The sequence below is a fragment of the Lissotriton vulgaris genome, chromosome 8, assembly GCF_964263255.1.
Source record: "Lissotriton vulgaris chromosome 8, aLisVul1.2, whole genome shotgun sequence".
Taxonomy (NCBI): Eukaryota; Metazoa; Chordata; class Amphibia; order Caudata; family Salamandridae; genus Lissotriton; species Lissotriton vulgaris.
Window position 1 is genome coordinate 538370273 of NC_141696.1, and position 15012 is coordinate 538385284.

The 15012-nt window shown below is 45.0% G+C and overlaps 1 protein-coding gene across 4 annotated transcripts in view; it reads right to left on the bottom strand.

The window, feature by feature from the left end:
• RPS6KA3 (ribosomal protein S6 kinase A3) overlaps positions 1-15012 on the bottom strand; it is a 796620-nt gene that overhangs the window by 443693 nt on the left and 337915 nt on the right. For all 4 annotated transcript variants that reach the window (XM_086934351.1, XM_086934352.1, XM_086934353.1 and 1 more), the window contains one exon: positions 11529-11599. In XM_086934351.1, the coding sequence (XP_086790477.1) occupies positions 11529-11599 (71 nt within the window). The remainder of the gene's footprint in view (positions 1-11528; positions 11600-15012) is intronic.

Genomic DNA, 15012 nt, shown 5'->3' on the forward strand with positions numbered 1-15012 from the left:
TGTTGCGGATCTGGGTGCTGAAGGTCTCCATGGCTCTGCGTTAAGAGGCTGGGTGTTAGTCGCAGCCTTCGATGAGGCACCACGGAAAGTTCTAGGAACGTGGTGTACCATGGTTGCCTCGCCCACGTTGGAGCAACTAGGATGAGTGTCATCGAATGTTGTCGCAGTTTGCGTGCCACTAGTGGTATGAGCGGGGCTGGGGGAAAAGAGTATGCAAACCTGCCTGACCGGTTCATCCATATCGCATTGCCCTGAGACTGCGGATGTTGAAACCTGGCGGCGAAGCTTTGGCATTTTCCCTTGTGGCGAACAGGTCTATCTCTGGGTGACCCCACTGCTGGAAGTACGGTTGTAGCACTGAGGGATGTATCTCCCACTCGTGCATTTGGTGGCTGTGTCTGCTGAGCAGATCCGCCATCTGGTTGTCCCTGCCTGGGAGGTGTTCCGCCATGAGGAATATGTTTCTCTGAATGGCCCACTTCCACAATGCTTTGCGCTAGATGTGACAACTGTGGAGAGTGTCCCTCCCGGCTTCTGTATGTAGTACATAGCAGTCATGTGGTCCGTCCGGTTCAACACGACTTTGTTGCACAAATGTACTTTGAACGCCTTCATTGCCATAAAGATTGCCATCAGTTCCAGCAGGTTGATGTGCATCGTTTTTTGTTGTGTCGTCCATAGTCCCTGCACTGTGTAATGGAGGACATGCGCTCCCCATCCCAGGAGAGATGCGTTTGTCGTAAGCACTATTTGTGGTACAGGCTCTTAGAACGGTCGTCCCCTTCAAAGGTTTTGTGGGTTCCACCAATGCAGAGAGTTGTATGCGCCACCGGTGACCAACACTAGGTCTTTTAATTGTCCTTGAGCCTGGTTCCACTGCCGTGCTAAGCACTCCTGAAGCGGACGCATGTGTAGTCTCGCGTGAGGGACTATGAAGATGCAGGAGGCCATCATGCCTATCAACTGCATAAACACCCGTGCTGGGAGCGAGTGTTGAGGTCTGAATTTTTGAATCAGTAATTGAATGCTGTTCATTCTTGCCGAGTTTGACTTTGCCTTTGCTGCCAGAGTGTCTATTGTTGCTCCCAGGTACTGTCGAAAACGTGGGCGGGTTGAAGATGAGACTTTGGGTAGTTTAATGAGAATCCAAGGCTGTGTAGGAGGTAAATAGTGCGGGGCGTGTTGCTGGCACATTGCTGGGCTGACTTTGCTTGGATAAGCCAGTCGTCCAGATATGGGTAGACGTGAATATGCAGTCTCCGTAGGTGCGCAGCTACTGTCGCTAGGCATTTGGTAAACACCCTGGGGGCCGTTGTCACCCCAAAAGGCAGGACCTTTAACTGATAGTGCTGATTCTGTATGGTAAACCTGAGATATTTTCTGTGTGCCGGATGTATCGGTATGTGGAAATGTGAGTCTTTGAGGTCTAGTGTTGCGAGGAAATCTCCCTGACTGAGTAATGGTAGAACCTGCTTTAATGTGAGCATGTGAAAATGTTCTGTCAAGATGCATTGGTTTAGGGGCCTGAGGTCCATTATTGGCCTCAGAGACCCGTCTTTTTTGGGAATTAAGAAGTACAGCGAGTATACCCCTGTACCCTGTTGTTCTATATGTACGAGTTCTATGGCGCCTTTTTGCAGCATGCTGATGACCTTTTGCTGCAATAGGTGTGTGTGCTCTGCGGACATAGGACGGTGTCTTGGGGGGTATGTTGGGTGGAGTGGAGGTTAGCTCTAGACAATAGCCGTACTGGATAAGTCGTCTCACCCTCCTGTCTGTGGTAATGCTTTCCCAGAGTGGCAGGAACTGCTGTAACCGTCCCCCGACCGGTGTTATATGGTCTGGGGGCAGTGACAAGACGTCACTGTTTAGCATTGGCTGAGGATCTGGTGTTATTCCCACGTCCTCTGCCTTTGTTGCTGTTGCCACGGTATCCACCTCTATTGTTTTTATTATAGGTGGTTTGCGTGCTCCCTTTATTGTATGGAGTCTGCTGAGATGCCTGGCCTCGTGTAGCTCCTCTGTTACCAGAGCGACTAAAGGAGCCTCCTCTGAACCGTTGTGACTGCAAGGCACCCATAGACTTGGCTGTCTGTGTCCTTCTTAATCTTTTCTAATATTGTGTCGACATCAGGCCCAAATAAATAATCAGGGTTCACGGGCTCATTTAATAATGTGGTTTGAATCTCAGGTTTGAACCCAGAGATGCGTAACCACGCAGGTCTCCTGAGCATGACACTTGTATTGATGGTCCTAGCTGCGGTGTCTGCTGCGTCTAGCGCACATTTAATGGATGCGTTAGATATGAGTTTTCCCTCTTGTATCAGTGTTTCTGCTCCCTCCTAGACATCAGGCAAATGTTGTAGCAGTTTCTCTAGTGTGTCATAATGAGCCCTATCGTATCTGGCTAATAGGGCTTGTGTATTAGAAATTCTCAAAATGTTAGCTGCTTGAGCAGCTACCCTTTTTGCAGAAGCTTCTAATATTTTAGACTCCTTGTCTGGAGGCGGAGCATCACCAGTGGTTTGTGAGTTGGCACGCGTACTAGCATTTGATATCACTAAAGAGTCCATTGGCAGCTGTCCCTTAATATATGTAAGGTCCACAGGCGCCGGTCTATTTTCTTTCAATTCTGGGGTTAACAACCCTGGCTCTTGTGGTTTCTTTGAAAATGTCTCCAGCGTGTTTAAGGACACCTTTCAACATTGGCAATGTCTTGACTGATTTCTCTGAAGTGGAGAAAGTGTAAAATAGGAAGTCCTCATCAACTGGGTCAGCATGCCTTTCCACATCATGATTGTGTGCTGCCCTTTCTATTAATGCATTAAACGCAGCTATATCCTCTGTTGGCGAAGTCTTGACAGGATAAGAATGTCAGGATTAGTTTGTGACTCCCCCGGGTCAACAGGGTCTGTCCAGGCTTGAGTCTGGTCATCCTGATCCGTGTCCACAGGGTAACTAAATTCTTCATTTTAGCCATACTCTATGTCCTCAGTGTGTGTGGGTGAGTATGCAGAAGTGTATTTGTCATGGTACCTTACAGTTTCAAAAAGGACAGGTGATGTGGAAGAATCCCTTTTCTTTTTGAGTGGAATTTTATATGTTTCTAGAGGATTTTCTGACCTGATCTTCCTCTGATAAATAGTAAGTCTGCCAGAGTTGGCGTTGATATGTAGCTTTGACTGCTCATTATAGGAGGGCTCTTGGTATACAATGTCTTCTTCCACCGAATGACTCATTTTCCCCATTGACACAGACTTGGATGTTTCGATCCCAGTTTTCGGATCGACCGCCTTAGGCCGTGCAGTCGGGGGCAGTCCGAATTTTATCGGTGGCATAGGTTTTGTAGACACACTGACCTTCTTCGGGCCGCCGTTGTTATTGGCCCGACCGACTTTGTCTTTTCGCTAATATGTTTTTGGCCTTGCGTCGACTTTGGCGCCTGATGCATTGGAGGCGCTTTTCTGCCTTGACTCGACGTGCTCCTTTGAGTCACTTTTGGACTTCGGCTCGAGGCCTTTGACGAACTGTGGCCTGTTGACTCGATGCTTCGGATCGAGAACCTTCCGAGACTCGAATCCCTTGTTTGTGTCGCTGTCCGTCGACGTCAACCTTGTCAGTTCGACGTGCTTAGCTTTAGTCATGGACTTAAGCGTACCGATCTTCGATTCGACACCCTTTGTTCGTGACCCCGCAGGGTCTTCGACACTTTTCTTCTTTGTTGAATACGATGGATTCGAACTTCGATCTGAAGACTGTCTCCAGCAGTTTCGGTTTTGTTTTTGACTCCATGGCTTTCGGTTTCGATTTAACCAGTGACTGGTGGTGTTTGACTGATGGCTCGCAAGATATATTCTTAGCCGGGCCGAGACGCGGGGCTATAGAATGTTTGTCATGATCTTGGCTAAGGCCTTCTGGCGATGCCTCGACCTGAGCCCTTGGAAGTCTTTCAGTGTCTGTTACGGGCCCTGTACTCCGTGTTGGGCCTGGTTCATCACTTGAGTCGTCATCGACGGCTCCGATGGCTGATGCGTCGTCCCTTACCTCGACGGCGTCTTCATCCTCGAAGATTCCTTCGTCGTCTTCATAATAGTTGGAGTCATGCTCCGAACCGGGATCTGAGTGCTGTTCTGGATCCTCGGTCTCGACAACCTCATCGTTTTCTTCATCGAAGATATTCACCGGGTCGGGCGCTGGCTTCGTCATAGTCTGCCTTGCTGCGCGTCGAAGTCTAAGCGTCTTCTTCGACCTGAATTGAGCACAAGCTAGACAGTTGGCCTCATTGTGCTCCGGAGATAGGCACTTGTTGCACACTGGGTGTACATCAATGTGTGGGTACTTAGAATTACAAAGGGGGCATCGGTTGAACTGGCTCCGTTCCATCGACGATCGGGCCTCCGGTGTCGAAAAGGCCACCCGGCTCTCTTCGACGTCCTGCTGGTAAAGAAGTGGAACAAAGTACTTGGTACCGATCGAAATAACAATACCGACGACCCCGAAGGCATTTTGGCCCTTTAGAAAAGTTTCCGAACTTGAGTAAAGAAAGTACATCCGAACCCAATGGCGGAGAAAAACAATCTGAGGATGGAGAGGATGCCCATGCGCACTGTAGTCTGGGGTAGGAGCCACCTATCTTGTGATACTTAGAAGACTCTTCCAGGACAACAATGTGCAATCATCCAGACCCAACACTAGGCGGCGATCTATGCACAGATATGAATTCAGCAGCCCACATGCCTCAAACGTATCCTATGATGTGTTAAATACACGTCTAGAGGATTAATATTGTTGTTGTGACTATATATTACAAAGCGTTTCCACTTCGCTGCGTAACATGCTCTAGTGGTTGGACGAATAGCTTCTTTTATGACATTCATGCAGTCTGGAGGAAGGTTAAGATATCCAAATTCTAGGATTTCAGGAGCCAGATCACAAGGTTGAGCTGAGCTGGGTCCGGGTATCTGATCTCTCCACGGTTCTGTGTTAAAAGGCGTGGAGACCGGTATAGTTTTTGGTGTGGTACTACATACAGTTGTAGCAGAGTGGTGTACCACGGTTGTCTGGCCCACGTTTGAGCAACTAGGATGAGGGTCAGAGAATGCTGTAGTTTGCGTACTACTAGTGGCATGAGTGGTAGAGGTGGAAAAGCGTACGCAAATTTGTTTGACCAGTTCATCCTTATCGCATCGCATTGCCTTTGGACAGTGGGTGTGGATATCTGGCGTCGAAGCTTGGGCATTTGGCGTTTTCGTGGGTGGCAAAGAGGTCTATCTGAGGTTGTCCCCACATCTGAAAGAATGGTTGAAGAACTTGTGGATGAAGTTCCCACTCGTGGATCTGTTGTGTCTGCCGACTTAACAGATCTGCTATGGTATTTTGTACCCCTGGGACATGCTGGGCTAAGAGGAATATGTTTTGAGGTATAGCCCACCTCCATATGTCCTGTGCTAGATGAGAGAGTTGCAGGGAGTGTGTTCGGCCCTGTTTCTGTATGTAATACATGGCTGTCGTGTTGTCCGTGCGGACTAACACAGCTTTGTTTGACACTTGTCGTTGGAAAGCTTTCAGTGCTAGGAATATGGCTAGTAACTCCAGATGATTGATGTGGAGTAACTTTTGTTGCGGTGTCCACCTGCCTTGCATGGTGTGTTGCAGTAGATGGGGCCCCCAGCCGGAGAGCGATGAGTCTGTTGTCAAGATTATCTGAGGAACTGGCTCTAGGAACGCTCGCCCCTTGGAAAGGTTTTTGGTGTTCCACCACTGCAGAGAGTGATGAGTTCGACCATCTACCAACACTAAGTCTGTTAATTGACCTTGAGCCTGGTTCCATTGACGTGATAGGCACTCTTGTAGAGGACGCATTATAAGTCTTACATGGGGGACTATGAAAATGCAAGATGCCATCATCCCTGAGCTGCATGAACACTTGTGCTGGAAGGGAGTGTTGTGGCTGAAACTTTGTGAGAAGAGTTTGCAGGCTGGCTATCCTTGCTGGAGTGGGATAAGCTAGCGCTATTGAGGTGTTTATTGTAGCACCGAGGTATTGTTGTACATTGGATGATTGCAGATGAGATCTGGTGTGGTTTATTGTGAACCCCAGGTTGTGGAGCAGTTGGATCGTGGTATGAGTGTTCTACACACTGGTTGTATGAGCTGGCTTTAAGGAGGTACGGAAGGACGTGGAAGAGCTGTCTTCGTAAATGTGCTGCTGCTACTGCTAGGCACTTGGTGAATACTCTTGGTGCGGTTGTGACTCCAAATGGGAGTACTTAGAATTTATAGTGCTCGCTGTCTATTACAAATCAGAGATACTTCCCGTGAGCTTTGTGAATGGGAATGTGGAAGTATGCTTCCATGAGATCTAGAGTAGCAAGGAAGTCCTTTGTAACAGGAGAGGAAGGACTTGTTGGAGTGTGACCATTTGAAAATGGTCTGACTGTTTGTATATATTTAGCGGTCTGAGGTCTAGAATAGGCCTTAGAGAGCCATCCTTCTTTGGGATAAGAAAGGATAGGGAGTAAACCCCCTTGTTTTGTTGGTGCAGAGGAACTGGTTCTATTGGACTTTTTTCTAGCAAAGATATTACTTTTTGCTTTAACAGTTCTTGTGACATTGGACGCTGTTTGGGTGGTATGTTTGGGGGGGTATATGTTAGTTCTAGACAGTAACCTGACTCAATAATTTGTCGTACCCTCCTGTCTGTTGTGATGTTGGTCCAGGCAGGAAGGAATTGTTGGACTTCCCCCCCCACAGGAGTGAAATGTTGGGGTGGAAGGGGAGGAAAGTCATTGGGTAGGGGTGGAGGCAGAGCGGGAGTTGTTGGTTTTGCCTCTGCCCTTGTTGTTATTACCCCTGTAACCCCCTCTCTGGTAGCCCCTAGTAAATGTGGATTGGCTAGGGGTCTTGTATGAAGTGGAAGGGCTTTTCGAAGGAGAAGCCTCTTGCTTGCGTTGCCTCTATATGATGAGACGAAAAGAACGTCTGGGAGCTCGCATCTGCAAGGTTCCCATAGATTTTGCTGTGTCGGTGTCTTTTTTCATTTTCTCTAAAGACACATCGACATTAGGACCAAATAAATGTTCTTCATCAAATGGCTGAATGAGGATGGAATTTTGTAACTCAGGTTTAAAACCTGAAATACGTAGCCATGCAAGTCTACGCAAAAGGGTATTGGTTTTGATTGCCCTTGAGGCAGTGTCTGCAGCATCTAGGGCACAACAAATTGAAGTATTAGTAATATTTTTACCTTCTTGTATGAGTTCATTGGCCCTATTTTTATACTTGTCTGGTAGATGCTGCATTATGGACTCTAGTTCATCATAATGTGCCCGGTCGTATCTTGCCAACAACGCTTGGGTATTGGCAATGTGCCATATGTTAGCTGCCTGTGACGCTGTGTACTTACCAGAGGAGTCAAGGAGTTTAGATTCTTCATCTGTGGTGAGGCCTCACCTGATGTCTGCGAGTTAGCACGTTTACGTACATTGGATACTACTAAAGAATCTAATGGTGCTGGACCTCTAATGTAAGCTGGGTCTGTAGGGGCAGCTTTGTATTTCTTCTCAATGCGAGGGTTGAGGACCCGAGCCCCGACAGGATCTTTAAATACCTCTGTTGTGTGCCTAATGACCCCTTAAAGCATTGGCAAAATGGCAGTGGACCTTTGTGTAGTATCAAAAGTGTCCAATAGGAAATCTTCCTCCACAATATCAGTGTGTAATTCAACCTAATGGTACTGGTAAGCTCTTTGAACTAGTAAGTTAAAACCTATAGTGTCCTCTGGTGGGGGAAGGCCTGGAAGGATATACATCGTCCTGGGGGACGTAAGGCCCTTCAGGGGTGTTATAATCATCCCATGGGTTAGGTGACTGAGGGGCACTATTGGTCCCTGCTGGGTCATGTGCACCCCCACCTGTGTCATCAGAGTCTGTATCTACATCATCATCTGGGTTAGTGGATGGTGTAGGCTAATGATGTGGTGGAGGAGGTGTTGGAGGAGGAACAGTATGGGGCGGTGGTGGAGAAGGGACCCTTAATGGAGAGGTTGCAATGTCTCCCTTCTTTGGGGGGAGGAGCCTCTACTGGTCTCTTCTTGGAGCTAAGGGCCAGTTGTCCAGTCTTAGGATCCTATACAAGAGTCTTGAGTAGGATCTGGTGTAAAAAGATCTTCTGTGTCTGGCAGATCCTTCTGCGTCAAAGTTTTCGGTTCCGGAGGTTTCTTCGATACTGACTTGGTAGCTGGTCTAGAGTCTTTTGGCTTAGAAGTATGACTTTTTGAAATGTCTTTTACCGGAACGTGTTTTTTCGGCATCGATGAGCAGATGCCAGTCTTCGGCGCTGAGTGCTTAGGTGTCGTAGCAGTGGTCGGCGTGGTTGAGGAAGATGGCTTATTTTTCTGTGTTGATATGGGATCGGCACTGGGAATAGGCTGACTCGAGCCCGAGCCGCCTGAAGGCTTAATAGGCTTCTTTGCTGAGCCCGACGGCAGGGCGTGGGAAGCAGCCTCTCTGTGTGCACCCGGGCCCAGAGGGGAGGGTGTGACTGAAGCCTTTTTTAAGGGTGTAGAGGAAGGGTTAGGGTCGGCGGTCTTACTTACCACCCGTTGAGCTGGAGTGATGTCCTCGACGTCTGAGTCTTCGGCATCAGAGCAGCTGGCATTTTCCTCGGCCTGCTGGTGTTCTGGCACATCGACGCCTTCTTCGAAGATGTCGTCAGAAATCGACGCTGACGAGCGAGTGATTGTTCTTCTAGCTCGTCGGTCCCGAATCGTTTTCTTGGAGCGGAAAGAGGCACAGGCGGAACAGTCTTTGGCCTCGTGCTCCGGTGAGTGGCAAAGGTTACATACCTCATATAGATCTGTGTGGGGAAACTTCGATCCACATTGAGGACACTTCTTGAATGGCGTCCTTTCCATGAGCCAGAGAGTAAGGCCGAGGTAGGCCCAAATGCCTTGGTCGGCGACCGGAATCGAAGACTTCGAAGTGGTGAAGAATCGCGTCGATGTGGAGCGCGATCAAAACAATAGCGTCAAACTAGGTGACGATTGCGCGCCGAAGGAAATTCGGTTCCAAACAGGAGCTCAGGAAACGCATCCGAGCCCGATGGCGGTAAAAAACATTCTGAGGATGGAGCTGATGCCCATGCGCAATGTGGTCCAAAGGAGGAGTCACCTATCTCGTGACTTTCAAAGAACTTTTCAGGACTACAACTAACTGCAAACATCTGGGCCCAACACTAGGTTGCGATCTATGCACAGTGTGTAATCTGCAGCTCATATGCCTCGAACAGAACATTATTTCTTAGCAATCAGTTGTGTCACTCCAGGTACACTGCATCACAGTAACCCAACACAAGGATAGCTCACTGTACCAAAAGTTGAAATCTGATTAGAAAAAAATATTTAAATGTTTCCTTTACGTTGATTCTTATTCTTAGTCCGCAGGTTGTCATTATCCCCTTGTATGAAACCCGCAAATCGTGGCTATTCTGCAAACGAATTCCAGAATTGATACTTCAGGGTTTTCACACCGATACCAAATACAGATGCTTTAACGAGAACACCCCCTTCCCTCACTATCTGCCAGATCTGGCCAGAGTTACTCCTTGGAACAAGCACTGATGTCTGACAAGCTATTGGTTTTACCGTTGCTTCCTTGCTATGAAAATGATTGTGTGTGTATACAGGGTGACATTAGGCCGCAATGGCATGCAACTGATAATAGCGTCATCTTGTTCTGAAAATTGTAGGGGTGCATCATAATCACAGATAGTCAGCACCCGCATATCTAAAGGAATGTATTAACGTGTGGTTATTATAAATGTTGTACTAAAGCAGTATATAGTAAGAGTAAATAGAGAAGTAATTACGCCATTTTTGGAGATCAATGTAGTGCTTAATCGGAAATGTATTTTAGATGTTGCATAATGAATTAGTTCACGTATAAGGTGATGCATTAGGGGGTAAACGTGCACCATATTAAAGTCCACACATGTAGTTTTGCTTAATCATGTATGCAGAATAGTGAAATCAATGCTTATATTATGACTTTGGAGATGTATGTTTAAACGTGTAAAGACCTAGACGATTTTCTATGCTTTGCAATGAGAGGCCTGTTCGTGATTTCTTATGTTAGCTGAATACTGCAGGCCCGAAATGCATTTTCCTTGGGAAGGCTCTCAGACGAAGGTAGTCAGCAGATTTAGTGGGCGTGCAAGGTTGCTTCGCTCACATGTTTGTTGCAGGTGCAAGGACACACATCTAGTTAGGCAGAATAACCCTTCGTTTTAGGAGTTAGGATGGTAGGAGAAGCCGCCATGCGAGTGTACAGGTAATGCAGATAAGATACTTTCAGAGGAGAAGGTGCCTGGGACCCAAGGACACATCAACGGTTTCTGGATGAAGTCAGAGTTTCAATGGAAAAGTACAGGAAAGAAGACCTGTCCAAAGGTGCGTGTAAAGGGTGTGTTTTACTGTTTGTGATTTTGTATTAGGGTTAGTGCCCCGGAGGGTGGAGCAGTTGAGGACTAGAGGGGAAGCTAGAAGGAGCATCTTGGAACGAGCTCTGTAGCTTTTGTCTACTCACCTATGCAAAGTGAGTATTTCTGAGGAAGTCCTCACTACAGACACCTTTTTCTCTTGCCTGGGGATGACGCTAAGTAGTGATGTCACTTCAGCGACAGTGTAGGGACAGATTAATTGCTTTTCTTTTCTAGGCTAATGAATACTAAAATAGAGGTTGGAGCAGTCCTTGCGTGCCTGATGCTTTTAGAATTAACTATTCTTATTCTGAGTCGGATGAGACTCTTGTGCAGGATTATGTTTGTATTAGTGCCCATCTACTTTCTTAACCTTGTGTTGAGGTGTTTGTATGTTCAGTTATTTTGGCTTTGTAATAAATCCCTTAACATTTGATTTTGGAGTCAATGATCCTTTAGAGTTACAAAATTGATTTTGGTAGAACATGTGTTAAAATTGAGTTTTTTCCCCTTTACACTTAGCAGATAATAAAGATCCAGTCGACCGCAGATTCTTAAAATTGGTAAGATATGATATAAGATAAGAATCCGGCGTTATCACTACACTGGTCATCTTGGAATGAGTTTTCTTTAAGAAAATATAATTGCAAGATGGCCTGTGCATGCAACGTGCCTTCAGGATGTATTTGCAGGCACCCGGAATTGTGTATTTTCCAGGGAACATCATTTCAAGAGGGACGCTGCAGCATGAGTAGGTTCATGACACTTGCAGACATTTTGCAATTTACTTCAAGTTTAATTTAAAACTGAAAAAGTACATACGGCCATTTTCAACCGGTAAAATACGTGACCAAAAACTAAGCACAGGAACTCAAAAGCAAAGAAGCGAATAGATCAATATTGAAATGGTTAATACGAGGAAATGACAGTGTGCAAAAATGAAACTAAGGTTAAATGAACCATGACGAGAAAACGGCAAACGTTTCATTAATGGGTGGGGAGGAAAGGGGAGAAGAAATGGTATGAATCTACAGAGAAATGCAGGTACTCACTTTAGAATCATCGTCATGGTTTCTTTTCGATCCTTCCCTTGGAAAGGTAGAGTACCAGTAAGCATTTCAAACTGAAAAGAAAAAAATATTAATTTAAAAAAAAAAGCCTAAAGTAAACTTGTCTCTCAGTCTGGTGGACTAAGTTTTGATGTAATAAACTGTTAGTCATTTTGTTTAACTTTGTTCGGCTATCAAAAACAGCCATAAAAGTGCATATAGAATAATACAATCAAAACAATTAAAATCTTTTTTGATATAATGCATACAATAATAATTGTAAAATACATTTGCTGCGCTATTACACAATAGTCAAGAAACAATCCTGCAGAGAGTTATATACGGCCTCCAGATTACTTAATAAGTGCCTCAAATTTGCACTTCCAGCAAGTTATGATTTCATTCAATGTTTTGAGAAATGTTCACTCATGTTTCGGAGATTGACTGCAAGAAGAAATGTGGAAATGGAATACTTACGTCAGCAAAGGCAGTCAAATGCGGTGTCCTGGACCAACCTTTTTAATTCGGAAAATAATTGTACGAAAATGCATAATCATGGTTAAACGTTCAGACTCTGAACTTTCAAAGAAATGAAGGAGAAACTCCGTCATAGCCACTTAAACACCAATCTACGTGGCAGGAAGGAAAACGTCACTACATTGTATTCGTCAGTTACATATGCAGCACTGACAGGTTCGTTCATAATAGAAGAGTTCTGTTTTTTCTCCTCGTTTGTCAACCTGAAGCCCACAATGCATTGAGACAAAGACTCCACGTTAGATACCATACCACATAATTGCCCTCTATTTGTAATGCCCGAGGATGTGGAAGGTTCATATGAATTTTCACGAGAACAAACAGTAAATCAAAAGCTGCAGATGGGTTAAGCCACCAGTTTGGGGAGAAATGTAATGCGGTGTTGGATGCTGTACTCCTACTATACCTAATCAGTTCTCAACAGGCATCTGGTGGTGGACACTTACTAGAGCAAAAAGCATTGATACAATGCATTTATGACTGTCTCACCACCTAGAACTTTTCATTTAAGTCACCAACTCAGTAGAATTTTTCAAATCTAGATGTTCTCGCTATTTAATTAAAGCTTTCCAAGAAATGTAGACTATTACATTTAATTGTATAATTTGAAGGGGGAATACTACAGTAGTAGCAGCAATTATTTTTTTTACGACACAGATATTTACAAACTTGACAGTCCATTTAACATCACAGTTCATCTAACAATAAAAAAATAAGTCCCATAGAAAATAGTCTATTATGACTGATAGATTATGTGGAATAGGGTTAAAAATAAATCTGACGAACAGTGGACTCGAGGTACAGATGGTCCTCCGCTGCTTATGGTTTTCCATATCGTAAAGTACTCAAACTTAAATTAAAATGAAGGGGCCTGTTCTTTGAGACCTAATGGTACCACTTGCAGGGGTTTAACCTCCAATTATTATTTAGTTATTATCTACCAAATACACACTGTTGTCTATTTTGTTCCCTAGTACAATAAAGTTATATTTTTCCATTGCGTGTTTTGTTAGCAACAGCAGGTTCTATGAAAAAAAGAGGCTGATTTCTTAAAAACATTTTTCAATATAAAAAAATGGGGAAAGGTTCACTCCTCACAAGTAGGTCCATAATTGTAACTTTGTATAACAAGTTAATCATACGTCCAGTTTCTGACCCATAACATTAGTAATTGGTAGCTCATTACAAAGATTGAGTATTTAACTGCTTAACCTCTAGCTTAAATTCAAACGGGATAGTTGGACTGCAATTTGAAAAATTAAAATCTTCTCAGAAAGCTTTTCTTAACTAGGCGCAACAGCACTCAATGCCACACAGGAGGGGGGCAATTACCTGTACCCTATAAGCAGCCCAAACCTCTTATGCATTTCTGTATAAGGTAACCTTTACAATTCAACTCACTTCATTTTGCACCATAAACAAATGCACAACGAAAACCACTTTTTCTAATTGAACTCATTCGACATAACCCTGAAGGGAAAGTCCTCTCTTACGTTTAATTACTTTTTATCTTTGATTAGGGCAAGATGAATACAAAACCTGGAAAGTAAATTAATACTGTTAGCAGACCCAAACTTGCCATTTTTAAAAAAAGGGGTATGCCCCTGACAGATTGTGGATATCAAACTCCCAACCAATAATTAAAGATAGGGCGCCAATATGCTTCTACTGCACCGCTGGCTGAACCGGTTTGTGCACTTGCCTTTTGAACTCATCTTAAGTGGACAGAAGCATTGATGTGGAGGACGCAAAGAGCATGAAGAAAACCCTGGAGTACAAATTAGCGATTAACAACCCAATTTAGATCGCTCCGAGGGTCTATACATTATTAACTACACAAGGGGCCTGAACACGCTTGAGAATATTTAGACACAACATGCAGACAGACGGCCTCCTCAATGGTAATTTGACCACAGCCATGCTTTCACCCTTGGCACAGAATTTACTCCTGCATGCCTTTATTTTGATAAAGAGACACTTGTTTATAGGACTTTGCAAGTGCAGCAATTTAAAATAAACGAAAAAACACAATCGCAAATAAATCGATATACAGCTTGTTCGTAGGTATCCCTGCCTACGAAACTCGCCGTCTTCTATCAATCTCATCTTCCATTTCCCCAAAACTCACCATATCACTCCTGTCCTCAAATCTCTCCACTGGTTACCTATCCTGCAGAGATCCCTGTTCAAACTAGGGTGCCTTGTCTTCCGGGCTGTTAATCGCTCTGCGCCGGCGTTCATCAACTCTCTGATTTCTCCCCACACCCCTGTTCGCACCCTCCGATCATCTTCCTCTGCCCTCCTCACTGTTCCCCGTTTCCGTAAAACTCGCACTGGTGGAACTAGATTCTCTGTCCTTGCGCCTCGGTTTTGGAACTCCCTTCCTCTCTCTATGCGTTCTATCCCCATCTTCTCACACTTCCGTAAAGCGCTTAAAACATTCCTGTTTCCCCAGGCCTACCCCTGCTAAACTCCTCTCCACTCCACTCTGCTAATGCATACAGTAAAAAGAGTAGAATAAAATAATACTGTAAGAGCATTGAATGGTTCATAGACCATAGATAAATACATACATAAACAAAGGCTAAAAAGTACTCAACGGGTGCTTCTAAAATACGCCTACCCCGATGTACCTAACCTAAGTCGAGTACGAGGGAAGAAGTAAGTGAGGTGTAGCATAAATTTAGTGTTCTTTGCCAAGAATCTATCCAAGATTTCTCTTAGGGTCTAATCCGCTTCGTACCTTGGTTTAGATTGAAGGTGGTCAGGCTCAGGACTATTTCCCCACAACTCATAATGGTAGCTTGGAAACACTGGAGCTGGATTTCTCGGCAAGAGAAAAGGCAGCGTCTCTCAGTGCGTCTGCTGGAGGGTTGGCTTCCTTCGACACTTGCTGTAGCAGGCTGCATCGGGCAAGTAGACGGTCGAACTGCTCCAAACCACCATGTGT